Source organism: Salvelinus alpinus, chromosome 2 (genome assembly GCF_045679555.1).
Source record: "Salvelinus alpinus chromosome 2, SLU_Salpinus.1, whole genome shotgun sequence".
Taxonomy (NCBI): domain Eukaryota; kingdom Metazoa; phylum Chordata; class Actinopteri; order Salmoniformes; family Salmonidae; genus Salvelinus; species Salvelinus alpinus.
The window spans coordinates 95,924,209-95,950,982 of record NC_092087.1 but is presented as its reverse complement, the minus strand read 5'-3'; the positions used below and the strand labels follow the sequence as shown (position 1 = coordinate 95,950,982).

At 46.8% G+C, this 26,774-nt stretch overlaps 2 protein-coding genes across 2 annotated transcripts in view; one reads left to right on the top strand and one right to left on the bottom strand.

Annotated features, from left to right (window-relative positions):
• lpar2b (lysophosphatidic acid receptor 2b) overlaps nt 1-7,864 on the top strand; it is a 36,850-nt gene extending 28,986 nt beyond the window's left edge. Inside the window, exons 6-7 of the mRNA XM_071353901.1 lie at nt 2,492-2,757; nt 6,852-7,864. Of these exons, the coding sequence (XP_071210002.1) occupies nt 2,492-2,757; nt 6,852-6,950 (365 nt within the window). The 3' untranslated portion in view covers nt 6,951-7,864. The remainder of the gene's footprint in view (nt 1-2,491; nt 2,758-6,851) is intronic.
• On the bottom strand, nt 7,286-25,487 carry LOC139541821 (ribonuclease inhibitor-like). Its single transcript, XM_071346740.1, has 6 exons — nt 25,448-25,487; nt 20,805-21,033; nt 17,500-17,670; nt 16,701-17,399; nt 10,927-16,523; nt 7,286-10,623 (listed from the first exon to the last, which is right to left on the bottom strand). The coding sequence occupies exons 1-4, from the start codon at nt 25,485-25,487 to the stop codon at nt 17,222-17,224; spliced, it is 618 nt and encodes a 205-aa protein (XP_071202841.1). The 3' UTR covers nt 7,286-10,623; nt 10,927-16,523; nt 16,701-17,221.
• Nucleotides 25,488-26,774: the final 1,287 nt, after the last annotated feature.

The window sequence follows — 26,774 nt, the reverse complement described above, 5'->3', positions numbered from 1 at the left end:
ACTTAAGTGTCACCTCCTCCTCTTTACCCTAAGCACTTAGGCACTTATGGTTTTGGCCATTACACTTATGTCTGTTAATCTTTGGTTTCCTGTCCTCTATAATAGATAATGCACTTAAGTGTCACCTCCTCCTTTTTACCCTAAACACTTATGCACTTATGGCTTTGGCCTTTGTACTTCCCTCATCAGAGCTATCAGATGCACCAAGTGTCATCTTCTCCTCCTGTGGATTGATGCACACATGTCTTTGCTCTATAATATTATATCTGTCCCTATATGTAACAATAACTACCACAATGTCTTGAGAAGTTGCTTCCATATATCCACATAATTTTCCTTACTCATAATGCCATCTATTTTGTGAAGTGCACCAGTCTCTCCTGCAGCAAAGCACCCCCACAAGATGATGCTGCCACCCCCATGCTTCACGGTTGGGATGGTGTTCTTCGGCTTGCAAGCATCCCCCTTTTTCCTCCAAACATAAGGATGGTCATTATGGCCAAACAGTTCTATTTTTGTTTCATCAGACCAGAGGGCATTTCTCCAAAAAGTACGATCTTTGTCCCCATGTGCAGTTACAAACCGTAGTCTGGCTTTTTTATGGTGGTTTTAGAGCAGTGGTTTCTTCCTTGCTGAGCGGCCTTTCAGGTTATGTCGATATAGGACTCGTTTTACTGTGGATATAGATACTTTTGTACCTGTTTCCTCCAGCATCTTCACAAAGTATTTTGCTGTTGTTCTGGGATTGATTTGCCGTTTTCGCACCAAAGTACGTTCATGTCTAGGACACAGAACGCGTCTCCTTCCTGAGCGGTATGACGGCTGCGTGGTCCCATGGTGTTTATACTTGAGTATTATTGTTTGTACAGATGAACGTGGTACCTTCAGGCGTTTGGAAATTGGTCCCAAGGATGAACCAGACTTGTGGAGGTCTTTTTTCTGAGGTCTTGGCTGATTTCTTTTGATTTTCCCATGATGTCAAGCAAAGAGGCACTGAGTTTGAAGGTAGGCCTTGAAAGACATCCACAGGCACACCTCCAATTGACTCAAATGATGTTAGTTAGCCTATCAGAAGCTTCTAAAGCCATGACATAATTTTCTGGAATTTTCCAATCAGTTTAAAGGCACAGTCAACTTAGTGTATGTAAACTTCTGGCCCACTGGAATTGTGATACAGTGAATTATAAGTGAAATAATCTGTCTGTAAACAATTGTTGAAAAAATTACTTGTCTTGCACAAAGTAGATGTCCTAACAGACTTGCCAAAACTATAGTTTGTTAACAAGAAATTTGTGGAGTGGTTGAAAAATGAGTTTTAATGACTCCAACCTAAGTGTATGTAAAATTCTGACTTCAACTGTACACACACACACACACACACACTCTCTCTCTCTCTCTCTCTCTCTCTCTCTCTCTCTCTCTCTCTCTCTCTCTCTCTCTCTCTCTCTCTCTCTCTCTCTCTCTCTCTCTCTCTCTCTCTCTCTCTCTCTCTCTCTCTCTCTCTCTCTCTCTCTCTCTCTCTCTCTCTCTCTCTCTCTCTCTCTCTCTCTCTCTCTCTCTCTCTCTCTCTCTCTCTCTCTCTCTCTCCTCTCTCTCTCTCTCTCTCTCTCTCTCTCTCTCTCTCTCTCTCTCTCTCTCTCTCTCTCTCTCTCTCTCTCTCTCTCTCTCTCTCGCGCTCGCAGGCACCTCTCTAGCTTGTCCCAACTTGTTTAACAAGACACTCAACTTCCCCCCCACATCCCTCACTCTCTCCCTCCCTTCCTCCTTCCTTCCTTCCTTCTCCTCTTTCCTGCTTCTCTCCCTCTCCCAAGCTTCTGCTCCAGCATTTTTAACTTCTGATTAAATTCCTCGAGAAGGAATTTGATGTCTCTGTTTCTCACATATAGGCTCATATGCAATCCTTGAATTTCTGGTTGTCTCTTTTTCTGGCATGGCAAGTGTGAGTGAGAGAGGCTGTGTGTGTTTTGGGTTTTACTGGATACCAGAAGTCCTCACAGGATAGTAAAACAAAGAACATTCAGACAATTGGGGACATTTCGCCGGTCCTCACAAGGAAAAAGGCTAATTCAGGGTTAGGTTTAGGGTTAGATGTCAGGGAAAATAGGATTTTGAATGTGAATCAATTGTTTGGTCGCCACAAGGATAGTAAAACAAAAATGTGAGCGAGGAATGTCTGCATGTCCTGACAGGGAACAGCATAGTTAAACCACCACGACACAAAAACACTCCTCCATTTCAACCTCCCCTTCTCTCTCTGTCACAGTGTGTGTGTGTGTGTGTGTGTGTGTGTGTGTGTGTACAGTGAATTCCTGAGGCGTGAAATTGTGTAATTGAATATTGTCATAATGAAATCAGATCTGTCCGTCCAACCCCAAGCCACACACGGACAGTGGATACTGACTCTGTGTGTGTACAGTATTCACTGACCAGCTGAATTTTTACAATTGTCTCTCCCCCTCCTCCCGTCTCCCCCCCCCCCTCCCCCCTCCAGGTTGTTTTGTGATCTGCTGGACCCCGGGCCTGGTGTTGTTGATGTTGGATGGTCTGGGCTGTGAATGGTGCCAGGTGCTGCGTTATGAGAAGTACTGTCTGGTCCTGGCTGAGTGTAACTCCCTGGTAAACCCCATCATCTACAGCTTCAGAGACACGGACATGTTACAGACCTTCAAGCGGATCCTCTGCTGCCTGTGTCGCGGCGGCGGCGCCGGCCACAAAGACACGCTGTCCGGCATGCGCTGCAACACCCTGGAGCAAGAGGTACTCTCCGAGAGCAACGGCAACAATCACCACGACAACCACAACGACGACAACAATCATATACGTCCCCACGGCGACCACTCGGACACAGACGATTAGACGAGGACAGTAGACACATATAGGTGACAGACGTACGATGACGACGTAACAAGCAGTTACACCGTAAAAATGTCATCACTGACAGGGTGCTATAGCAAATTTCATCACCATGACAACTAGCTAACAGTCCTGTGACAACAACGTGGCTACACCGTCACAATGACATCAACTACACCGTAACAACAACGTTATGGCCTCCAAACTATACCATAGCAACCACCATGCACTGACACACCATAACGACATCAACCACTATAACCACTGCAACTTAACAAAACATTTAAACAATTACTACAATGGACAAAAGACCACTAAAGTGTCTACTACCACGTAACAGAATACCACGACAACACCTACAATAACGACAACATAACAAAATAACATGACAACACTTACAATAAGTACAACGTAACACAATACCACGACAACACCTACAATAACGACAACATAACAAAATAACATGACAACACTTACAATAAGTACAACGTACCACAATACCACGACAACACCTACAATAACGACAACATAACAAAATAACATGACAACACTTACAATAAGTACAACGTAACACAATACCACGACAACACCTACAATAACGACAACATAACAAAATACCATGACAACACTTACAATAAGTACAACGTAACACAATACCACGACAACACCTACAATAACGACAACATAACAAAATACCATGACAACACTTACAATAAGTACAACGTAACACAATACCACGACAACACCTACAATAACGACAACATAACAAAATACCATGACAACACTTACAATAAGTACAACGTAACACAATACCACGACAACACCTACAATAACGACAACATAACAAAATACCATGACAACACCTAAAATAAGTACAACGTAACACAATACCACTAAAACACCTACAACAACAGAATTACAGTGCCACGACTACCCTAACAATGTCACAAAATAGCCCTACAACAACCAGGCCTCGACGACAACCACCTCCCTGATTCAGAGGGGTTGGGTTAAATGCGGAAGACACATTTCAGTAGGAGGCATTCAGTTGTACAACTGACCAGGTATCTCCCTCTCCCTTTACAAGCAAACAGAATATGCCATATTTGAGTGTTTGGAGGCTCGTTGTTATAATACTGTATGTTACGCTAGCTTGTATTGTACACTGTAACATACCAGCCCTATCAGTCTGTTCTATATAGAACAATATGAATAGGTAATCATGCAGATATTATTGTTTGGAAACGAACGGTAGCGTACTGTTTGGAGAAGTGACTGTGTGCTATTAGAGACTAGAGGTGGGGAAGCCTACGTGCTGTTTGTAAAAAGAGACCTGATCAAACATAATGTTGTGAGTGGATTGAGAGTGATGGGGCTGATTTCTACTCTGTCAACATGGTGCTGGGCAGCTTCTAATGCAGATGCACTGTCTCAATCTGTGTGTCTAGAGAGAAAGAGACGTTCTACAACGCCAAGACTTGAATGAGTCCGGTTGAGTAAGGCCCCTGCAGGGAACGTTTTGGTCTTCAGCTGGGTCCATACTGGACTCTGATAATGCAACTGTTTTCCATACAGACTTTCTGAATACTGACAATGTCTCTATAACGTTGTTGGAACGTTGTTGGAAGGTTGTCTGCCACCCCTGGACAGCCTGGTGGGATGTTAACCAGATGTTAAAGGGGTTCAAACGGGTCTGACTATTTGTCATGCTTCCTGTGACCTGTAGCTATGGCATGCAGTGTACACACACACACACACACACACACACACACACACACACACACACACACACACACACACACACACACACACACACACACACACACACACACACACACACAAACACAAACAAACACACGGCTGACTCATCACTGTGTTGTTGCTCTCTGTGTGGAGACACAGGAGTGTGTGTGTGTGTTTACAGTACCCCACACAAACACCAGTTAAACGTTTACACATCCTGTCAGTGATGTCACTAATGGAGAACGAACAAACGGAACAATACAGGAGGGAAACATTTCAGTGTCGCACGCTATTCTGCACTAACTCTGGTGTGACAGTGAAATATGTTCCCCTCGTACTTACCCTACCCCACCCATGACACGGACTGTCATTTTTTACACACACACACACACACACACACACACACACACACACACAGTAAAGCGTGATATACATTAGCGCCCCCCAGTGGTCAAGTGAAAGCAAGTCGTCCTCTTCTACACTCCTGGGCCACGTCCCAATTGTCTCTTCTTCCTTCCAAAGTGTGCACTCGTTCACTTCCCTTCACTGATTTGAAAGGAAATGACTGGTATTAGAAATATGGTGGGAACTCCCTCTAGCCCGTGCCTCCACCAATCAAATGCTGTCAGATGTGTGGAATGTCATGAACGAGTGCACCCTTCAGGAGAAAGGATAGATTATTGGGACGTACCCCAACTCTCACCATCTGAAAAGGGAACATGTTCACACCTGAGAAACTATAAAAGGGAAATGCTGGTTATGAATATGCGAAATATTTCAATTTTTTATAAATATGGCTGTTAATATGCATTATTTTCATAGGCACGTATGAAAACATATTTTCCCCCAGATTGTAAAAAATAAAATAATACTCCATTTAACAGAGAAACCGTTTTTTTTCTCTTTCATTTAAAAAATCTGTTACTGTTTTTTAGTTTTATTTTTGTACCAAAAAATCTCTGAAAATAAAGCCAGAAAAATGAAAACATTCCTAATCTGTGTCTGTCTGCCTGATCGCTTGGTTATGCCTGGCGGCATCGTGCCGCTGGGTGCGGCCATCGCTTGATCATGTCTGTCTTTATGATGCTGCCAGGAACAAGAACAAGGACACAAACTACAAAGCTAAACATATTAGTCCTTTAGCAGACGCTCTTATCCAGGGCCACTTACAGGTGCAATTAGGGTTCAAGTGCCTTGCTCACCGCTTGGCTACCTGCCACCCACAGAAATGGCTAAATAAATAGGTTGTCGGTTATAGTTGGGTTTTATTCAGGTTATAGCTTGGTTGTATTGTGTCTCCTATCTGTACGTGCTGTGATCCAGTTTATTGCTGTGCTTGTCATGTCGAGAAGCAGGGAGGATATCTGTACATGCTGTGATCCAGTTTATTGCTGTGCTTGTCATGTCGAGAAGCAGGGAGGATATCTGTACGTGCTGTGATCCAGTTTATTGCTGTGCTTGTCAGAGAGAGAAGCAGGGAGGATATCTGTACATGCTGTGATCCAGTTTATTGCTGTGCTTGTCAGAGAGAGAAGCAGGGAGGATATCTGTACATGCTGTGATCCAGTTTATTGCTGTGCTTGTCATGTCGAGAAGCAGGGAGGATATCTGTAAGCGCTGTGATCCAGTTTATTGCTGTGCTTGTCATGTCGAGAAGCAGGGAGGATATCTGTACATGCTGTGATCCAGTTTATTGCTGTGCTTGTCAGAGAGAGAAGCAGGGAGGATATCTGTACATGCTGTGATCCAGTTTATTGCTGTGCTTGTCAGAGAGAGAAGCAGGGAGGATATCTGTACATGCTGTGATCCAGTTTATTGCTGTGCTTGTCATGTCGAGAAGCAGGGAGGATATCTGTACATGCTGTGATCCAGTTTATTGCTGTGCTTGTCAGAGAGAGAAGCAGGGAGGATATCTGTACATGCTGTGATCCAGTTTATTGCTGTGCTTGTCAGAGAGAGAAGCAGGGAGGATATCTGTACATGCTGTGATCCAGTTTATTGCTGTGCTTGTCAGAGAGAGAAGCAGGGGGGATATCTGTACATGCTGTGATCCAGTTTATTGCTGTGCTTGTCAGAGAGAGAAGCAGATACTGAACACCTCTGTGAAAGACACCACACTGTATTTCTCTCTGTTTCTTGATCTGTCTCTCTCTCCGATGGCTGGACCTTACTAACTCTCTCTCTTTCTCCTTTCATCCCTTCTCTCCTCGTCCTCCACCTAATCCCCTTCATCCTGCTTCTCCATCCCTCTCCAGCCATATGAGAATCGTGATGCGGAGCTGGTGGAGAAGACCAGGGGAGCTCCTCTCATACTGAAGGGAACAGAGAACATGATGACGTCCACAGAGAGCTGACACACACACACACACACACACACACACACACACACACTGTGTGATTATTTGGGGGGGAATCTCTGAATCATGCTAAATGTTTTTATTGTATAGATGTGATTTGTAGTTGTATTGATGTAAAACGTTGTTTGTATGACTGATGATACTGTATGTTACAGAAACATGACCAATAACTACAGTTACCGCACTGACATTTCTGTTTGAAACAACTTTATTGACATTGTCCCATGTACACTCCTCAGAGATGTGTTGACATGTTGTCTAGCTAACCTCCTGTTCATTGTGTTCATTTCACCAGCCGGCTCACTAGAAAAGCCATCATTACTGTATATTTATGACTTTTTATTTATGCATTTTTTGTTGATCTTACGGGAATAGTCTGCGCTGAGTGTATACAGTGAGGGGGAGAGGTGTGTTTGTGTGTGTGTGTGCAGGGGTTGGAGAGGTGTGTGTGTACTGCACAACCTGTTAGGTGAGTTTTAAGAAGGGGGGGGTATTTGTAGAGACATTTTACTGTTATTAAATGTATTGTTAGGTTCTGAACAGAGTAAAAACTCAAACGGACGACTAGAAAAAACTCGAGCCAAGTTTATTCACCACACTGGATGCCTCAGCTGCAGGGACATTTGACACATGATCAAACAGGCATTTATATGTCAAGAGGAGATCAGGGTGTATCTTCTCAAAACTGCCATCTGTTGCCCAATACTGCCTAGATGTTGCGTCGTTGTCTTGGCGTTGGAGCCGTCTGCCAGCAGTTCCTCTTATCTGTCTAGCTGTCTAGAGAATGAATGTATAGACTATAGACCAGTCTGTATTGTAGACTGATGTGTTCTGGTTGTTTCTGTGACCTCACAATCAGTTTCATGTTCAGAAATGATGGAAACCGCTTCTATTAAAGAGAACCTACAACACTTCTGACTGTCCATCCATCTGTCTCTCACTGACTGTCCATCCATCTGTCTCTCACTGACTGTCCATCCATCTGCCTCTCGCTGACTGTCTGTCCATCTGTCTCTCGCTGACTGTCTGTCCATCTGTCTCTCACTGACTGTCCATCCATCTGTCTCTCACTGACTGTCCATCCATCTGTCTCTCACTGACTGTCCATCCATCTGTCTCTCACTGACTGTCCATCCATCTGTCTCTCACTGACTGTCCATCCATCTGTCTCTCACTGACTGTCCATCCATCTGTCTCTCGCTGACTGTCCATCCATCTGTCTCTCGCTGACTGTCCACATGTCTCTCGCTGACTGTCCATCCATCTGTCTCTCGCTGTCTGTCCGTCCATCTGTCTCTCACTGACTGTCCATCCATCTGTCTCTCGCTGACTGTCCATCCATCTGTCTCTCGCTGTCTGTCTGTCCATCTGTCTCTCACTGACTGTCCATCCATCTGTCTCTCGCTGACTGTCCATCCATCTGTCTCTCGCTGACTGTCCATCCATCTGTCTCTCGCTGACTGTCCATCCATCTGTCTCTCGCTGACTGTCCATCCATCTGTCTCTCGCTGACTGTCCATCCATCTGTCTCTCGCTGACTGTCCATCTGTCTCTCACTGACTGTCCATCCATCTGTCTCTCGCTGACTGTCCATCCATCTGTCTCTCGCTGACTGTCCATCCATCTGTCTCTCGCTGACTGTCCATCCATCTGTCTCTCGCTGACTGTCTGTCCATCTGTCTCTCGCTGTCTGTCTGTCCATCTGTCTCTCGCTGACTGTCCGTCCATCTGTCTCTCGCTGACTGTCCGTCCATCTGTCTCTCGCTGACTGTCCGTCCATCTGTCTCTCACTGACTGTCCGTCCATCTGTCTCTCGCTGACTCTGTCCATCCATCTGTCTCTCGCTGACTGTCCATCCATCTGTCTCTCGCTGACTGTCCATCCATCTGTCTCTCGCTGACTGTCCGTCCATCTGTCTCTCGCTGTCTGTCTGTCCATCTGTCTCTCACTGACTGTCCGTCCATCTGTCTCTCACTGACTGTCCATCCATCTGTCTCTCGCTGGCTGTTTGTCCACCTGTCTCTCGCTGGCTGTCTGTCCACATGTCTCTCGCTGGCTGTCTGTCCACATGTCTCTCGCTGACTGTCTGTCCACCTGTCTCTCGTTGACTCTGTCCACCTGTCTCTCGTTGACTCTGTCCACCTGTCTCTCGCTGACTCTGTCCACCTGTCTCTCGCTGCCTCTGTCCACCTGTCTCTCGCTGACTGTATGTCCATCTGTAGTGAACGGGTCCACCCTTAAGGAGAGATTACTGGGACGTACCCCAACTCTCATACCTGAGAAACTATAAAAAGGAAATGCTGGTTATGAATATTCAAAATATTTAGATATGCCTGTTAATATGCATTATTTTCATAAGCACATATGAAAACATTTTTCACCATAAAAATAATTTCCCCCCAAAATTAAAAGACTAAATTTTTGAGAAACTGTTCTTTTTCTCTGTCATTTAAAAATCTGTTTAGTGTTTTTTAGTCTTATTTTTGTACCAAAAAATCTCTGAAAATGAAGCCAGAAAAATGAAAACATTCCTAATCTGTGTCTGTCTGCCTGATCGCTTGGTTATGCCTGGCGGCATCGTGCCGCTGGGTGCGGCCATCGCTTGATCATGTCTGTCTTTATGATGCTGCCAGGAACAAGAACAAGGACACAAACTACAAGCTGAACACTCTCTGTGTCCATCTGTCTGTCCACCTGTCTCTCTGTCTGTCCACCTGTCTCTGTCTGTCCACCTGTCTCTGTCTGTCCACCGGTCTCTGTCTGTCCACCGGTCTCTCTGTCTGTCTGTCTCTCTGTCTCTGTCTGTCCACCTGTCTCTCTCTGTCTGTCCGTCCACCGGTCTCTCTCTGTCTGTCCACCGGTCTCTCTGTCTGTCCACCGATTTCTCTGTCTGTCCATCTGTCTGTCTGTGTCCACCTGTCTGTCCATCTGATTTTCTCTGTCTGTCCTGTCTGCTTGTCTGTCAGACTGCCTGTCCATCCATCCGTCTCTCTGTCCAGGGCCGAGGTCAGGTTTAAAGTAAGGGGTTAACATTTGCCAGAGATAATCTCTCTTTGGGAGGTGATTCCTTCTTGGTGTTAAACAGAGAGAATATCTTTTTGGTTGGTGGAGGTGATTCCTTCTTGGTGTTAAGCAGAGAGAATATATTTTTGGTTGGTGGAGGTGATTCCTTCTTGGTGTTAAGCAGAGAGAATATCTTTTTGGTTGGTGGAGGTGATTCCTTCTTGGTGTTAAGCAGAGAGGATATATTCTGTTCTCCTTTCTTCCTCTTACCCAGAGAAAGACTCTTCGGTGACACAGACTCCTTCCTAGAGTTACCCAATGACAGCCTCTTGATTGACACGGACTCCTTCCTAGAGTTACCCAATGACAGCCTCTTGATTGACAGCGACTCCTTCCTCTTCCCGGCCACTGAAAACTTATTATTGCGAGTGAGGACCTTCCTCTTCAGATTATCCACTGACAGTTTGTCCGGAGTAGGAATAATGATGCTTCTCTTCTGTTTCTTACTGGATAGTGCTCCCTTCAGTTCACTCCAGGTCAACACTGAGTCCTGTTTCTTCTTTCTCCCCCCAAATACAGTCTTCTTAGAGGAGGAGCCCCCCATAGCAGACAGGGGTAGAGGAAGAGAGGAGGGGGTGGAAGAGAGCAGAGGTTCTTGTGTACTGATCTGGAATTACATAATAGCAAACGGTTCATTAATACTAAATTCAAATGACCCAAAACAGACATAATGCGAGACTACTAATTTGCACGTAGACACACACACACACACACACACACACACACACACACACACACACACACACACACACACCAAACAAACAGCTGAACTTGGACATGAAACAAACATTCACAAGCAAATATTGGGAAAGACATATACACGTAGACATGGTAACAAAGCCAACATAGTCAAACACCACAAACAAACTTTTAAAACCTCTCTCTCTCTCACACACATATATATACTCACTGTAGTTGTGTGTTGTCAGTCAAGTCTCCTCTGTGTCTCAGTCAAAATGGAGGCTGTATGACAGTAACACACCTGTTCTTCCCCGAGTCAGGACTAAGATCAGATCGAGGATCAGATTCTAACCCACCTGTTACATTACTGATCAGACACTACAAACTAAAAGGATTAGATTCTAACCCACCTGTTACATTACTGATCAGAAGCTGTAAAGTAACTTTAGTGTTGTCATCACCAGACAGGTTGAACAGGTTACACTGCATTCTAGCTGACTGTTCATCTTTGTGTGCATCCTAAAGAGGGGGGGTTAGAAAACCCCTGCAGGCCACACACCTCTTTAGGCCACACACCTCTTCAGGCCACATACCTCTTCAGGCCACATACCTCTTTAGGTCACACACCTCTTCAGGTCACACACCTCTTCAGGCCACACACCTCTTCAGGCCACACACCTCTTCAGGCCACACACCTCTTCAGGCCACACACCTCTTCAGGCCACACACACCTCTTCGGGCGCACACCCCTCTTCAGGCCACACACCCCTCTTCAGGCCACACACCTCTCTTCAGGCCACACACCCCTCTTCAGGCCACACACCCCTCTTCAGGCCACACACACCTCTTCAGGCCACACACCCCTCTTCAGGCCACACACCCCTCTTCAGGCCACACACACCTCTTCAGGCCACACACACCTCTTCAGGCCACACACACCTCTTCAGGCCACACACACCTCTTTAGGCCACACACACCTCTTTAGGCCACACACACCTCTTCAGGCCGCACACCTCTTCAGGCCGCACCCCTCTTCAGGCCACACCCCTCGTCAGGCCACACCCCTCTTCAGGCCACACCCCTCTTCAGGCCACACACCCCTCTTCAGGCCACACACACCTCTTCAGGCCACACACCCCTCTTCAGGCCACACACCCCTCTTCAGGCCACACACCCCTCTTCAGGCCACACACACCTCTTCAGGCCACACACCCCTTCAGGCCACACACACCCCTTCAGGCCACACACACCCCTTCAGGCCACACACACCCCTTCAGGCCACACACCCCTTCAGGCCACACTTGAACGTCTTCAACCAGATAGAAAGAATGGAGGAATGATGATGGACCTGTATATTTTAATTATAGACCTTTTTCCACCAACAAATCAGTCCATCCCCCCCAAAAGTTTACCCATCCCTGCTGATATAGAATCACTCTCCCTCCTCCTCTCTCAATCACATTTATTTATAAAGCCCTTTTTACATCAATAGATGTCAAAGTGCTTATACAGAAACCCAGCAAAAAAAAACAAACAGAAGCAATGTGACTAGGAAAAACTCCTAGGCTGGAACTTGGATAGAAACCTAGAGAGGAACCAGGCTCTGAGGGGTGGCCAGTTCTCTTCTGACTGTGCCGGGTAGAGATTATAAGAGTACATGGACATTAAGGCCAGGTCATTCTTCAAGATGTTAAAACGTTCATAGATGACCAGCAGGGTCCAAAAATAATCACAGTGGTTATAGAGGGTGCAACAGGTCAGCACCTCAGGAGTTAACCCTCTAGAGTCGATTGACGCACCGGTGATACATTTAAAAAAATCCCAATCACAATCCGTCAGTTTAAGGTAGAGATATCTGTTGTTGCATTGGATGCGTCTCAATCCACCCCATGCGACAGTGTCTCATTTCCAGTCTGCGGTGAAAGGTGACAGAGCAGTGTTTGTCAGACCATGAGACATCCCGAAAATCGGGCTTCTCACGAAAATGTCTAACGTCCGAGACTCACGAACAGGATGGTGTTCTCTCCGTTTTGCTCTATGACCCCCATAAGTGCCATGGGACTCATCTGAAGGTGACGGGACTCGTCTGAAGGCAACGGGACTCATCTAAAGGGGACGGGGACTCGTCTGAAGGCAACGGGACTCATCTAAAGGGGACGGGACTCATCTAAAGGGGACGGGACTCGTCTGAAGGTAACGGGGACTCATCTAAAGGGGACGGGACTCGTCTAAAGGGGACGGGACTCGTCTGAAGGCAACAGGGACTCATCTGAAGGCAACGGGGACTCATCTAAAGGGGACGGGACTCGTCTGAAGGTAACAGGGACTCATCTAAAGGGGACGGGACTCGTCTGAAGGGGACGGGACTCGTCTGAAGGCAACAGGGACTCATCTGAAGGCAACAGGGACTCATCTGAAGGTAACGGGGACTCATTCTAAGGGGACGGGACTCGTCTGAAGGGGACGGGACTCGTCTGAAGGCAACGGGGACTCATCTGAAGGTAACGGGGACTCATTCTAAGGGGACGGGACTCGTCTGAAGGCAACGGGGACTCATCTAAAGGGGACGGGACTCGTCTGAAGGCAACGGGACTCATCTGAAGGCAACGGGGACTCATCTAAAGGGGACGGGACTCGTCTGAAGGTAACGGGGACTCATCTAAAGGGGACGGGACTCGTCTGAAGGGGACGGGACTCGTCTGAAGGCAACAGGGACTCATTCTAAGGGGACGGGACTCGTCTGAAGGGGACGGGACTCGTCTGAAGGGGACGGGACTCGTCTGAAGGTAACGGGGACTCATCTGAACGTAACGGGGACTCATCTAAAGGGGACGGGACTCGTCTGAAGGGAACGGGACTCGTCGGAAGGCAACGGGACTCGTCGGAAGGTAACGGGGACTCGTCGGAAGGCAACGGGACTCGTCGGAAGGCAACGGGACTCGTCGGAAGGCAACGGGGACTCATCTGAAGGGAACGGGATTCGTCTGAAGGGAACGGGATTCGTCTGAAGGGAACGGGACTCGTCTGAAGGGAACGGGACTCGTCTGAAGGGAACGGGATTCGTCTGAAGGGAACGGGATTCGTCTGAAGGGAACGGGACTCGTCTGAAGGGAACGGGACTCGTCTGAAGGCGACTGGACTCGTCTGAAGGGAACGGTTTTAGAAAACGAATGCAAGTATGGAGGTAGTTTCGTGCCTACCCAAATAAGGGGTTAAATATGTGTAAAAAAAAAAGCTTTCTTGTATCTCCTAGATTTAGGACAGACACTTCAAAACCTTGTTTCTTTTGATTTATGTTTGGACTGTCCTTTTTGCCATTTGTGAATGTGTTATTCAATGCTTTTCTCTGGGCTATAGTAGTAAAGGCCAAATGCTATATTTAATAAAATATTTGTTTTAAATATTTTTGTTGATACCTAAGGGGGTCCTAAAATTCTGAATCAAAAAGCTAAATGATCCATAGTATGACCATCTTAAAACAATTCCAGATGTCAGATTAGCGTCTGCTAATTACAACATCAAGTGACTGTCCAAAGACTGGTTCCTCACTCAAAGCTGAGACTTCGACTTAGCACTATTTATTTGTATCCGCGCGCCTTCAAAAGGCTGGGCAGCACCGCCAGTTGCCCATCCCTGATTTACAACATCATTATCATCAGTAATACATCATTATTGAATCATCTTGGCATCATCATTATCATCAGTAATACATCATCATTATCATCAGTAATACATCATCATTATCATCAGTAATACATCATCATTATCATCAGTAATACATCATCATTATCATCAGTAATACATCATTATTGAATCATCTTGGCATCATCGTGTTATTATTTGGAGTGGCTGACAACACAATAAAACATTAAGGTCACACACAGTACAATGACCGGCCCGGCCTCTAGACCCAGCCTCTAGGCCCACCCTCTAGGCCCAGCCTCTAGACCCTGCCTCTAGGCCCACCCTCTAGGCCCAGCCCCTAGACCCTGCCTCTAGGCCCACCCTCTAGGCCCAGCCCCTAGACCCTGCCTCTAGGCCCACCCTCTAGGCCCAGCCTCTAGACCCTGCCTCTAGGCCCACCCTCTAGGCCCAGCCCCTAGACCCTGCCTCTAGGCCCACCCTCTAGGCCCAGCCTCTAGACCCTGCCTCTAGGCCCACCCTCTAGGCCCAGCCTCTAGGCCCACCCTCTAGGCCCAGCCTCTAGACCCTGCCTCTAGGCCCACCCTCTAGGCCCAGCCTCTAGACCCTGCCTCTAGGCCCACCCTCTAGGCCCACCCTCTAGGCCCAGCCTCTAGGCCCAGCCCCTAGGCCCAGCCCCTAGGCCCAGCCTCTAGGCCCAGCCCCTAGGCCCAGCCTCTAGGCCCAGCCCCTAGGCCCAGTCTCTAGGCCCAGCCTCTAGACCCTGCCTCTAGGCCCAGCCTCTAGGCCCAGCCCCTAGGCCCAGCCTCTAGGCCCAGCCTCTAGGCCCACTAGGCCCAGCCTCTAGGCCCAGCCCCTAGGCCCAGCCTCTAGGCCCAGCCTCTAGGCCCAGTCTCTAGGCCCAGCCTCTAGGCCCAGCCTCTAGACCCTGCCTCTAGGCCCAGCCTCTAGGCCCAGCCTCTAGGCCCAGCCCCTAGGCCCAGCCCCTAGGCCCAGCCTCTAGGCCCAGCCCCAAGGCCCAGTCTCTAGACCCACCCTCTAGGCCCACCCTCTAGGCCCAGCCTCTAGACCCGGCCTCTAGGCCCAGCCCCTAGACCCAGCCTCTAGGCCCTGCCTCTAGACCCAGCCTCTAGACCCAGCCTCTAGGCCAAGCCTCTAGGCCCAGCCCCTAGACCCAGCCTCTAGGCCCAGCCCCTAGGCCCAGCCTCTAGACCCTGCTGATTAGCACTTGGGAATATATTGAGTCAGATCACATGGTTTGTATTCTGAGAGCCAAACTCTCCCTGGTTGTGAATCAGATCACGCGGTTTGTATTCTGAGAGAACCAAACTCTCCCTGGTTGTGAATCAGATCACAAGGTTTGTATTCTGAGAGAGCCAAACTCTCCCTGGTTGTGAATCGGATCACGCGGTTTGTATTCTGAGAGAGCCAAACTCTCCCTGGTTGTGAATCGGATCACGCGGTTTGTATTCTGAGAGAGTCAAACTCTCCCTAGTTGTGAATCGGATCACGCGGTTTGTATTGTGACAGAACCAAACTCTCTCACTTTGGGAGTCTTGAATGGTGGATATCTAGGCTCAGTGAACAACGGCATGTTGAGTATCGTGTACAGATGGGTCAGTATGTCTGAGGGAGACACCGTAGAAGGACAGAGGGCCAGACAGAAACACCCCACACACTTAGAGGTGGGGGTGGGGATGGTCGCCACATTGTGGTGGATGTTATTTATTTGGCTTGAAAAATTGCAGCTGGCGTCGTAACAGGAGAGATAATAATTAAAAGATGTTCTCTCCGGTCCCCTCAGCCTGCCAGTATAAACAGCCTCCAGACAGGATGTTCTCTCTAGTCCCCTCAGCCTGCCAGAATAAACAGCCTCCAGACAGGATGTTCTCTCCGGTCCCCTCAGCCTGCCAGTATAAACAGCCTCCAGACAGGATGTTCTCTCTAGTCCCCTCAGCCTGCCAGTATAAACAGCCTCCAGACAGGATGTTCTCTCCGGTCCCCTCAGCCTGCCAGTATAAACAGCCTCCAGACAGGCCCTGGGTAACAGCACACATCCTGGGAGTAGCTGAAGTCGTTGTAGTTGACTATCCCTGGAATCTGTCTCCACTCTAATCTCTTGTTCTCCTCAGACGCTGGCTATGTTGGCTATGCAACCAGGATCCATGGTGAGCTCACAAGCATCTACAGAAAAAACACACAGGAATGAGCATAGGAAACTCTACAACAAAGGTGTAGTCATCTATGTCAGATTTTTTGCATACTGATGGTGATTCAAATGTGCAATAACATGTTGGGGCCGGACAGTTTCCTGTACATCATATTCACATTCTTTTATATCAGATTTGTATTCAGACTCACATTTTCTCATGCCTGGTTTTGATCCTGTTTTCTCCACCATGTTCCACACTATAGGAGAGGCAGAAGAACAGACAGACAGACAGAGACGGAGACAGACAGAGAGAGAGAGACGGACAGACAGAGAGAGAGAGAGACTGAGAGAGCGAGAGAGAGAGAGTCTGAGAGAGCGAGAGAGAGAGAGACTGAGAGACAGACAGACAGACAGACTGACTGAGAGACAGACTGAGAGACAGACTGAGAGACAGACAGACAGAGACTGAGAGAGACAGACAGACAGACAGACTTCATTGTGCTGTTCATACAGTTCTTCCAGTCATTGTTGTCATCTGTTCAGCGATATTCAAAGTGGGGAAATTCACTTCCTCCAGTCTACAATCTGGATCCTCCTCCTACACTAACTTGTCATGTAGGAACGATTGAACCTGATTACAGTGGAGATTACCTTGATGATTTCACTAGATACAATAGGGTCTTGAAAGCCCATTGAGCAATGAGGTGTTAACAGAATCAATATTTTCCAGTTACATGAGTTTCTCCAGTCTACAGTGTGGATCCTCCAGTCTATCAGAGAGCAGCTTCACTCCAGAGTCTCCTGGGTGATTGAAGCTCAGGTCCAGTTCTCTCAGGTGGGAGGGGTTTGACCCCAGAGCTGAGGCCAGAGAAGCACAGCCTTCCTCTGTGACCAGACAACCAGACAGCCTGCAGAGAGCAGTTGGCATTGGATTGAGTGAAACACACTCCAACACACCCGCACTCAATATTACATTTATCCTGGAACAGCATTGTGTGAGACTCTCACCCCAAAACCTGCGAGGCACAGCGAGGGTCCCCCAGTTCAGCAGAGAGGAGCTCCACTCCTGAATCCCCCAAGTTGTTGTCTCTCAGGTCCAGCTCTTTCAGGGTGGAGTTTGAACACAGGACAGAGGCCAGGGACTCACAGGATAACTCAGATAGATTACACTGCCTCAGTCTAAGAGAAGAACGAGGGAGGGAGTTGTGGAATGGAGTTAGTGAGAGAAAATTCATACAAATTCATACAAAGAATACAGAATATAAAATAAAACTATGTATACCACACACATACATTTATTTTATTTATATATATTTTTTTTTACAGCGTTTTACTATCATAATTTGTCTCCCCAGTTTCTGTATCTGACAGTGTGGATGCTCCAGTCCAGCAGAGAGACGCTTCTGTCCCATGTCGCCCCAGTTTCTGTATCTGACAGTGTGGATCCTCCAGTCCAGCAGAGAGACGCTCCTGTCCCATGTCTCCCCAGTTTCTGTATCTGACAGTGTGGATGCTCCAGTCCAGCAGAGAGACGCTTCAGTCCCATGTCGCCCCAGTTTCTGTATCTGACAGTGTGGATCCTCCAGTCCAGCAGAGAGACGCTTCAGTCCCATGTCTCCCCAGTTTCTGTATCTGACAGTGTGGATGCTCCAGTCCAGCAGAGAGACGCTTCAGTCCCATGTCTCCCCAGTTTCTGTATCTGACAGTGTGGATGCTCCAGTCCAGCAGAGAGACGCTCCTGTCCCATGTCTCCCCAGTTTCTGTATCTGACAGTGTGGATGCTCCAGTCCAGCAGAGAGACGCTTCAGTCCCATGTCTCCCCAGTTTCTGTATCTGACAGTGTGGATCCTCCAGTCCAGCAGAGAGACGCTTCTGTCCCATGTCTCCCCAGTTTCTGTATCTGACAGTGTGGATCCTCCAGTCCAGCAGAGAGACGCTTCAGTCCCATGTCGCCCCAGTTTCTGTATCTGACAGTGTGGATCCTCCAGTCCAGCAGAGAGACGCTTCTGTCCCATGTCTCCCAGGGTGTTGCAGCTCAGATGCAGTTCCTCCAGCTGGGAGGCTGCTAGAGCAAGGGACAGACTTCCACAGGAAGTGACCTCACAACGGACAAGTCTGGCGTGAGAGAATATGGAATTAAAGGGGCTGTATGGATTGGCATTACTCAAAACACTTGTTGTGATAAATATCCCACATCAGTATCTTCAGTTTACACTGTGGACTCATAAGCCCAGTGGAGATCCTCTCCACCCCGGTGTTTGTCAGTTTGTTGTAGCTGAGGTCCAGCTCTGTCAGATGGCTCTTCTCCGACGTCAGAGATGAGCCTAACGTATCATAGCAGTCCTCTGAGGAGAGGAAGACAAAACTAGATGTTTAATTAAGTATAACTTTTGATGCTTGATGAAGCTAGCTATCTTGCCACGTAGGTTAGCTGGCTATCTGCTACTGTTGTGACAGGTGGATCTCCTGTAGTCAAATTGGATTTTAAGAAATGTATGTGCAACTAATATCTGTTTTATTGTGTAACTGCTTTTAATAATCCTTATAAGAAATATCACATTAATAACAGCATAATAGGCACTTGCGTGTCATTGTACACGTAACACTAGTTGTCCCCCGCAAACCTTAGTGAATCTGGCCATTATGGAATGATCTGTTGTCCTCTGTTAAGGACTTATAATCATTTCTGGCCTGGACTTGGTTTGTATGTAACCATGGAATTCTACAAATACTTGCAAAGCAAACCGATGATAAATAACATCTGAACTTCCAACTTCCTGCAGTGTCTACCTACCGGGACCAGTCTCCTTCCACCCTCTAGTGTTGTACTGTATTTTCTCAGGTTAAATTCACCCTGAACTTCCATAGCCTTCCTGCAGTGTCTACCTACTGGGACCAGTCTTCTACCACCCTCTAGTGTTGTGCTGTATTTTCTCAGGTTAAATTCACCCTGAACTTCCATAGCCTTCCTGCAGTGTCTACCTACCGGGGACCAGTCTCCTACCACCCTCTAGTGTTGTACTGTATTTTCTCATGTCAAATTCACCCAGCACCTCCTCTGACATCAGAAGCATGTAGGCCAGCGCTGAACACTGACCAGGGGTCAACTTCCTCTCAGTCCGACTTTGAATTTCCTCCACCGGCGAGTTATTGTTCAACTCCATCAAACAGAGAAGGAGATTGAAACACTGCACCGAGGAGTACTGCTTCAAAAAGACTACAAAAACCTGGTTGCCATGGTTGCCAGGTGAGAGCTTATCCTTGATGTACTGGATGGTCTTCTGGATGCTCTCTGCGTCTCCCTCTGTCTGGAGCTTTAGGCTTTTCGAGAGGATCTGATTGGTCTCCAGTGAGATGCCCAGAAGAAAACAGAGGAAGAGGTCTAGGTGACCGGTCTCGCTCTTCAACACTTCGTCCACAGCACTCCTCTGCAAGTCAAACAATGTTCTCTGAGAACCTTCAGGTTGAGGGAGGATGTCTTCCTCATCAAGAGGAACCGGTAACCTTGTATGTCTTGAAATGAACGAGGTTGACATCTTCACTTACATAAACGTAGGACACGTAGAGTGCAGCGAAGAACTCTTGAATGGTGAGATGCACAAAGCTGTACATCTTTGTTTGAAACATTGGGTCCTCCTCTCTGAAGATCTCTGTGCACATCCCTGAGAGTAAGAAGGCTTCTTTGACATCAATGTCACACCCTATCAGATCGTCTTCAGAAAACACCAGATTGCTCTTTTCCAAGTTTTGGAAGGCTAGTTTTCCAAGCTTCAGAATAATCTGTACAAATCAAATCAAATGTATTGGTCACATACACGTGATTAGCAGATGTTATTGCGGGTGTAGCGAAATGCTTGTGCTTCTAGCTCCGACAGTGCAGTAATATCTAACAAGTAATATCTAACAATTTCACAACATATACCCAAAATACACGTAAATCTAAGTAAGGAATGGATTAAGAATATATATACATATGTCAGAGCGGCATTGGACTAAGATACAGTGGTATTGTATAGAATACAGTTTACACATATGAGATGGGTGATGCAATATTTACACAGAATTAAAGTGACTAAGATACCGTAGAACAGTATAGAGTACAGTTTACACATATGAGATGAGTAATGCCAGATACGGAGACATTATTAAAGTGGCTAGTGTTTCATGTCCTTAAAGTGGCCAGTGATTCCTAATCTATCTCTGTAGGCAGCAGCCTCTGATGTGCTGTAGATGGCTGTTTAACAGTCTGATGGCCTTGAGATAGAAGCTGTTTTTCAGTCTCTCGGTCGCAGCTTTGATGCACCTGTACTGACCTCGCCTTCTGGATGATAGTGGGGTGAACAGGCAGTGGCTCAGGTGGTTGATGTCCTTGATGATCTTTTTGGCTTCCTGTGACATCGGGTGCTGTAGGTGTCCAGGAGGGGGGGGGGGGGAGTTTGCCCCAGTAATGCGTTGGGCAGACCGCCCCACCCTCTGGAGAGCTTTGTGGTTGTGGGCGGTGCAGTTGCCGTACCAGGCAGTGATACAGCCCGACAGGATGCTCTCAATTGTGCATCTGGAAAAGTTTGTGAGAGTTTTAGGTGTTAAGACAAATTTCTTTAGCCTCCTGAGGTTGAAGAGACGCTGTTGCGCTTTCTTCACCACACTGTCTCTGTGGGTGGACCATTTCCGTTTGTTTGTGATGTGTACGCCGAGGAACTTGAAGCTTTCCGTTCTCGTGTCTGTTATATGTCACTATGGGCGTTTTCACACAAAGTTAGTTTGCCATAGTTCTAATCAGAGTTTGTTTATTTGCTACATTGTATTTTTTTTCATTTGGTCTGGTCGGTTTCACATTGCTAAATGCCAAACGAATTAAATTGCCTAAACCAAACCATGTGTGCTTCATGCTGGTTGACTCATCATGGGTTGTTTTGTACAGTACTTAACCTTGTACTCCCAATGTAGAGGCTGCTACGTAACATAATCATTTGAAGATTAAAATGTGTGACTTCTTTGCAAGGTCAATTCACGATGTTAGCTTAATAAATTCACCTTAAATAGGATAAAGTTTAGGCCACCGCTGTGTTTAAATGTCGCAAAATGCAGCCGAAAAGTGAACTATAATGGAGATTAAAATTCTGTGTTATTTTAGCAACGCTGTGTCTCAACGCATCTCAAACGCATCTCAAATAATACAGAGGTTTGATTCACTGAAATTGAGTCAATGTGTTCCTCTATTTCTTTTGCGAATGTACACATTTCTGTGTGACTCACCAGTAGCTGGATGACTTGTCTCTGTAGAGAGAGGAAATACTCAAGCTCTTAATAAAAATAAATATCTATTCATCTTCGTAAAATAACGGAGATATAAAGTTTATGTCAGCAGCAGCATGTGAGCTCATAGTGATATTAATGTTACTGAACCCCCCCCCCCCCCCCCTGAGCCGTAATGGAGGACGAGGGACCGGAGTCCTGAGATCATAGTGATATTAATGTTACTGAACCCCCCCCCGAGCCGTAATGGAGGACGAGGGACCGGAGTCCTGAGCTCATAGTGATATTAGAGTTACTGAACCCCCCCCCCCTGAGCCGTAATGGAGGACGAGGGACCGGAGTCCTGAGCTCATAGTGATATTAATGTTACTGAACCCCCCCCCGAGCCGTAATGGAGGACGAGGGACCGGAGTCCTGAGCTCATAGTGATATTAGAGTTACTGAACCCCCCCCCCCCCTGAGCCGTAATGGAGGACGAGGGACCGGAGTCCTGAGCTCATAGTGATATTAAAGTTACTGAACCCCCCCCCCCCCCTGAGCCGTAATGGAGGACGAGGGACCGGAGTCCTGAGCTCATAGTGATATTAATGTTACTGAACCCCCCCCTGAGCCATAATGGAGGACGAGGGACCGGAGTCCTGAGCTCATAGTGATATTAATGTTACTGAACCCCCCCCCCGAGCCGTAATGGAGGACGAGGGACCGGAGTCCTGAGCTCATAGTGATATTAGAGTTACTGAACCCCCCCCCCCTGAGCCGTAATGGAGGACGAGGGACCGGAGTCCTGAGCTCATAGTGATATTAAAGTTACTGAACCCCCCCCCCCCCTGAGCCGTAATGGAGGACGAGGGACCGGAGTCCTGAGCTCATAGTGATATTAATGTTACTGAACCCCCCCCTGAGCCATAATGGAGGACGAGGGACCGGAGTCCTGAGCTCATAGTGATATTAATGTTACTGAACCCCCCCCCCCCCGAGCCGTAATGGAGGACGAGGGACCGGAGTCCTGAGCTCACAGTGATATTAAAGTTACTGAACCCCCCCCCCCTGAGCCGTAATGGAGAACGAGGGACCGGAGTCCTGAGCTCATAGTGATATTAAAGTTACTGAACCCCCCCCCCCCTGAGCCGTAATGGAGGACGAGGGACCGGAGTCCTGAGCTCATAGTGATATTAAAGTTACTGAACCCCCCCCCCCTGAGCCGTAATGGAGGACGAGGGACCGGAGTCCTGAGCTCATAGTGATATTAATGTTACTGAACCCCCCCCTGAGCCATAATGGAGGACGAGGGACCGGAGTCCTGAGCTCATAGTGATATTAATGTTACTGAACCCCCCCCTGAGCCGTAATGGAGGACGAGGGACCGGAGTCCTGAGCTCATAGTGATATTAATGTTACTGAACCCCTCACATTGCAGCCAACAAGAGCCGTAATGAGCCGTAATGGAGGACGAGGGACCGGAGTCCTGAGCTGGAACAAGGGACTGAGGCATTCAAAAGTGACCAAAACATCAGCCAGGAAGCATAGGAACTGAGAAGTGGTCTGTGGTCACCAACTGCAGAACCACTCCTTTATTGGGGGTGTCTTGCTAATTGCCTATAATTTCCACCTTTTGTCTATTCCATTTGCACAACAGCATGTGAAATTTATTGTCAATCAGTGTTGCTTGCTAAGTGGACAGTTTGATGTCACAGAAGTGTGATTGACTTGGAGTTACATTGTGTTGTTTAAGTGTTCCCTTTATTTTTTTGAGCAGTGTATATATTTATATCTTGTTTCCTACTAAGAGGGGTAGTAGTCCTACTCTCAACAGAGTTTTGTGTATATATATATTTATATCTTGTTTCCTACTAAGAGGGGTAGTAGTCCTACTCTCAACAGAGTTTTGTGTATATATATATATTTATATCTTGTTACCTACTAAGAGGGGTAGTAGTCCTACTCTCAACAGAGCGACATGTCTGCCTGGGCTTATCTTAGGAGGCTTGTCATTACCTTCACTCCCAGGTTAAATGCAGAGTACGTAGTATTGGTAAGGGTCGTTGGACTTTTTAATCATGTGAGATTATGGTTAGAAAAGATCTCGGTGGATATTTTGTCTTATCCACAGATTTCTAATTATGCTCTTCCCAAAACAACATACTCAAGCTTTAATAAGTGTTGCCTTCTCAAGTTGAGTAAATGCCATTTCCAAACATCCCAAGTAGCATTACTTCCTCGACAATGTGTCCATTTCAGTTCATACTGGATCATTTTCAAACACTTAAGGTGTAAAAGACAAAAAAAGAGTCCCCAGTGACAAAATAAACTTACTTGTGCAAGGTACAGTGGCAGAGATCAGACATATAGAAACAGGATGATAGTGAGGCCTGCTATTATAAGGCCTGTAGCAAGCATTTAAGTCTTAAAGTCCACTTAATCAATAATGAGGAGGGTCTTTGGGACCCTTCCCCTACACAAGGTTTGAAAAGGGTGGAGCGACTGCAGTTGGCCTGGTGTTGTCCTCCTGCTGACGGCCCATTTCAAAGGAAGGGTGGATGCATTCCTTCTACAGGCCGATGTGAGTTTTACATTCATCTGCATCTTATCTTGCCTTATGCAAGCTATCTATATTAGTCATTGCGGTTACACCCTAGCTGTTGCAAGAACGTGCCTGCAAGCTGGGCGAGAGACAGACCGGAACTAGGTAAAGAGCTGAGAAGTAAACACTGTCTACAAACCTGACTCAGTTACACCAGCTCTGCCAGGAGGAATGGGCCAAAATTCAGCCAACTTATTGTGGGAAGCTTGTGGAAGGCTACCCGAAACGTTTGACCCAAGTTAAGCAATTTAAAGGCAATTCTACCAAATACTAATTGAGTGTATGTAAACTTCTTACCCACTGGGAATGTGATGAAAGAAATAAAAGCAGAAATAAATAATTCTCTCTACTGTTATTCTGACATTTCACATTCTTAAAATAAAGTGGGGATCCTAACTGACCTAAGACAGGGGATTTTTATTAGGATTAAATGTCAGGAATTGTAAAAAACTGAGTTTAAATGTATTTGGCTAAGGTGTATGTAAACTTCAGACTTCAACTGTAGCCATATTAGTCATTGCGGTTACACCCTAGCTGTTGCAAGAACGTGCCTGCAGGCTAGGCGAGAGACAAACTGGAACTAGGTAAAGAGCTGTGAAGTAAACACTGTCTAGGTTGGCCACTTTGATCTCGTGCGACAGTGGAACATGCTGATGATACTTAGAATTTAGAGAAGCTACTCTTCTAGGTATCTGCATTAAGGTAACCTCAACTCATTGGACATATACATTGACGTAGGTGATCACACCACCAGGGAGTGATCACATGTATATAATCAGCTGTGCCCTCTGCTTGGTCGCAGAACTTACTCTGAAACATACATGCTGTGTTTCCACTGTTCATTTCTGTCTGCAGTTGCATTAAAAAAGGTTTGATTGACTTAAAGAAGATATTGTCTGACTGCTGATTTCACCAATAAGCCAATGATTGACAAGGAACCTACCCCGACACTTGACAGGATGAACCTCTTCATTTGTTGGTTTGTAGCGGAAGTATTGGATGATAAATCTTTTATTTTTCTCGCCATCGTTGCATCCATTTTTCCCAGGATTGAGACATCTGCCAGTAACTTGAAGTGGTTGTAGAGTTCCTTCTGTGTGAAAAGGTATGGCCACTTACTCCTCAGCTCGGCTATCTTAAATGCTGGGCTAGCGTTCATGGCACAGCGCTGTAAGTAAAATGTTGCTTGCATGAGCTGCGAGAGTTGTCCTTTGTCACCTCCTGTTGGTCCTTCTCTGGAATAACGCTTCTCCATTTCCTTACGCTTTGCCTCCAAAGTTTCTTCCGTTTCTTCTGTGGGAAAGTCAGGCTGCCATCTTACACAGCCGTATTTGTCAGTTGGCCCTCTTGCACTGACTACAGTCGATGAGCACGAGAGTGTTTTTCTCTTTCTTAGCCGTACCAAATCAAATTTCAAATCAAATCAAATCAAATTTTATTGCTCACATACACATGGTTAGCAGATGTTAATGCGAGTGTAGCGAAATGCTTGTGCTTCTAGTTCCGACAGTGCAATAATATCTAACAGGTAATCTAACAATTCCCCATCAACTACCTAATACAAGTAATCTAACAATTCCCCAACAACTACCTAATACACACAAATCTAAAGGGGTGAAAGAGAATATGTACATATAAGTATATATATACACTGCTCAAAAAAATAAAGGGAACACTTAAACAACACAATGTAACTCCAAGTCAATCACAATTCTGTGAAATCAAACTGTCCACTTAGGAAGCAACACTGATTGACAATACATTTCACATGCTGTTGTGCAAATGGAATAGACAAAAGGTGGAAATTATAGGCAATTAGCAAGACACCCCCAAAAAAGGAGTGATTCTGCAGGTGGTGACCACAGACAACTTCTCAGTTCCTATGCTTCCTGGCTGATGTTTTGGTCACTTTTGAATGCTGGCGGTGCTCTCACTCTAGTGGTAGCATGAGACGGAGTCTACAACCCACACAAGTGGCTCAGGTAGTGCAGTTCATCCAGGATGGCACATCAATGCGAGCTGTGGCAAAAAGGTTTGCTGTGTCTGTCAGCGTAGTGTCCAGAGCATGGAGGCGCTACCAGGAGGCAGGCCAGTACATCAGGAGACGTGGAGGAGGCCGTAGGAGGGCAACAACCCAGCAGCAGGACCGCTACCTCCGCCTTTGTGCAAGGAGGTGCACTGCCAGAGCCCTGCAAAATGACCTCCAGCAGGCCACAAATGTGCATGTGTCTGCTCAAACGGTCAGAAACAGACTCCATGAGGGTAGTATGAGGGCCCGACGTCCACAGGTGGGGGTTGTGCTTACAGCCCAGCACCGTGCAGGACACTACAGCATTCAAAAGTTTAGGGAGTTTTGTTTTTAGATTAGCCTTGTTAAAATCCCCAGCTACGATGAATGCAGCCTCAGGGTGTGTGGTTTCCAGTTTACAAAGAGTCAGATAAAGTT

Bases quoted from the DNA above. Each gene is read 5' to 3' on its own strand.
- LOC139541821 (XM_071346740.1), bottom strand. From the start codon at position 25,487: ATGAACGCTAGCCCAGCATTTAAGATAGCCGAGCTGAGGA. The intron at 17,671-20,804 runs GTCAGTACAGGT...TTCTTCTCTTAG, and splicing joins ACTATCATCCAGAAGGCGAG to ACTGAGGCAGTGTAATCTAT. The intron at 17,400-17,499 runs GTGAGAGTCTCA...TGCTCTCTGCAG, and splicing joins TGTGCCTCGCAGGTTTTGGG to GCTGTCTGGTTGTCTGGTCA.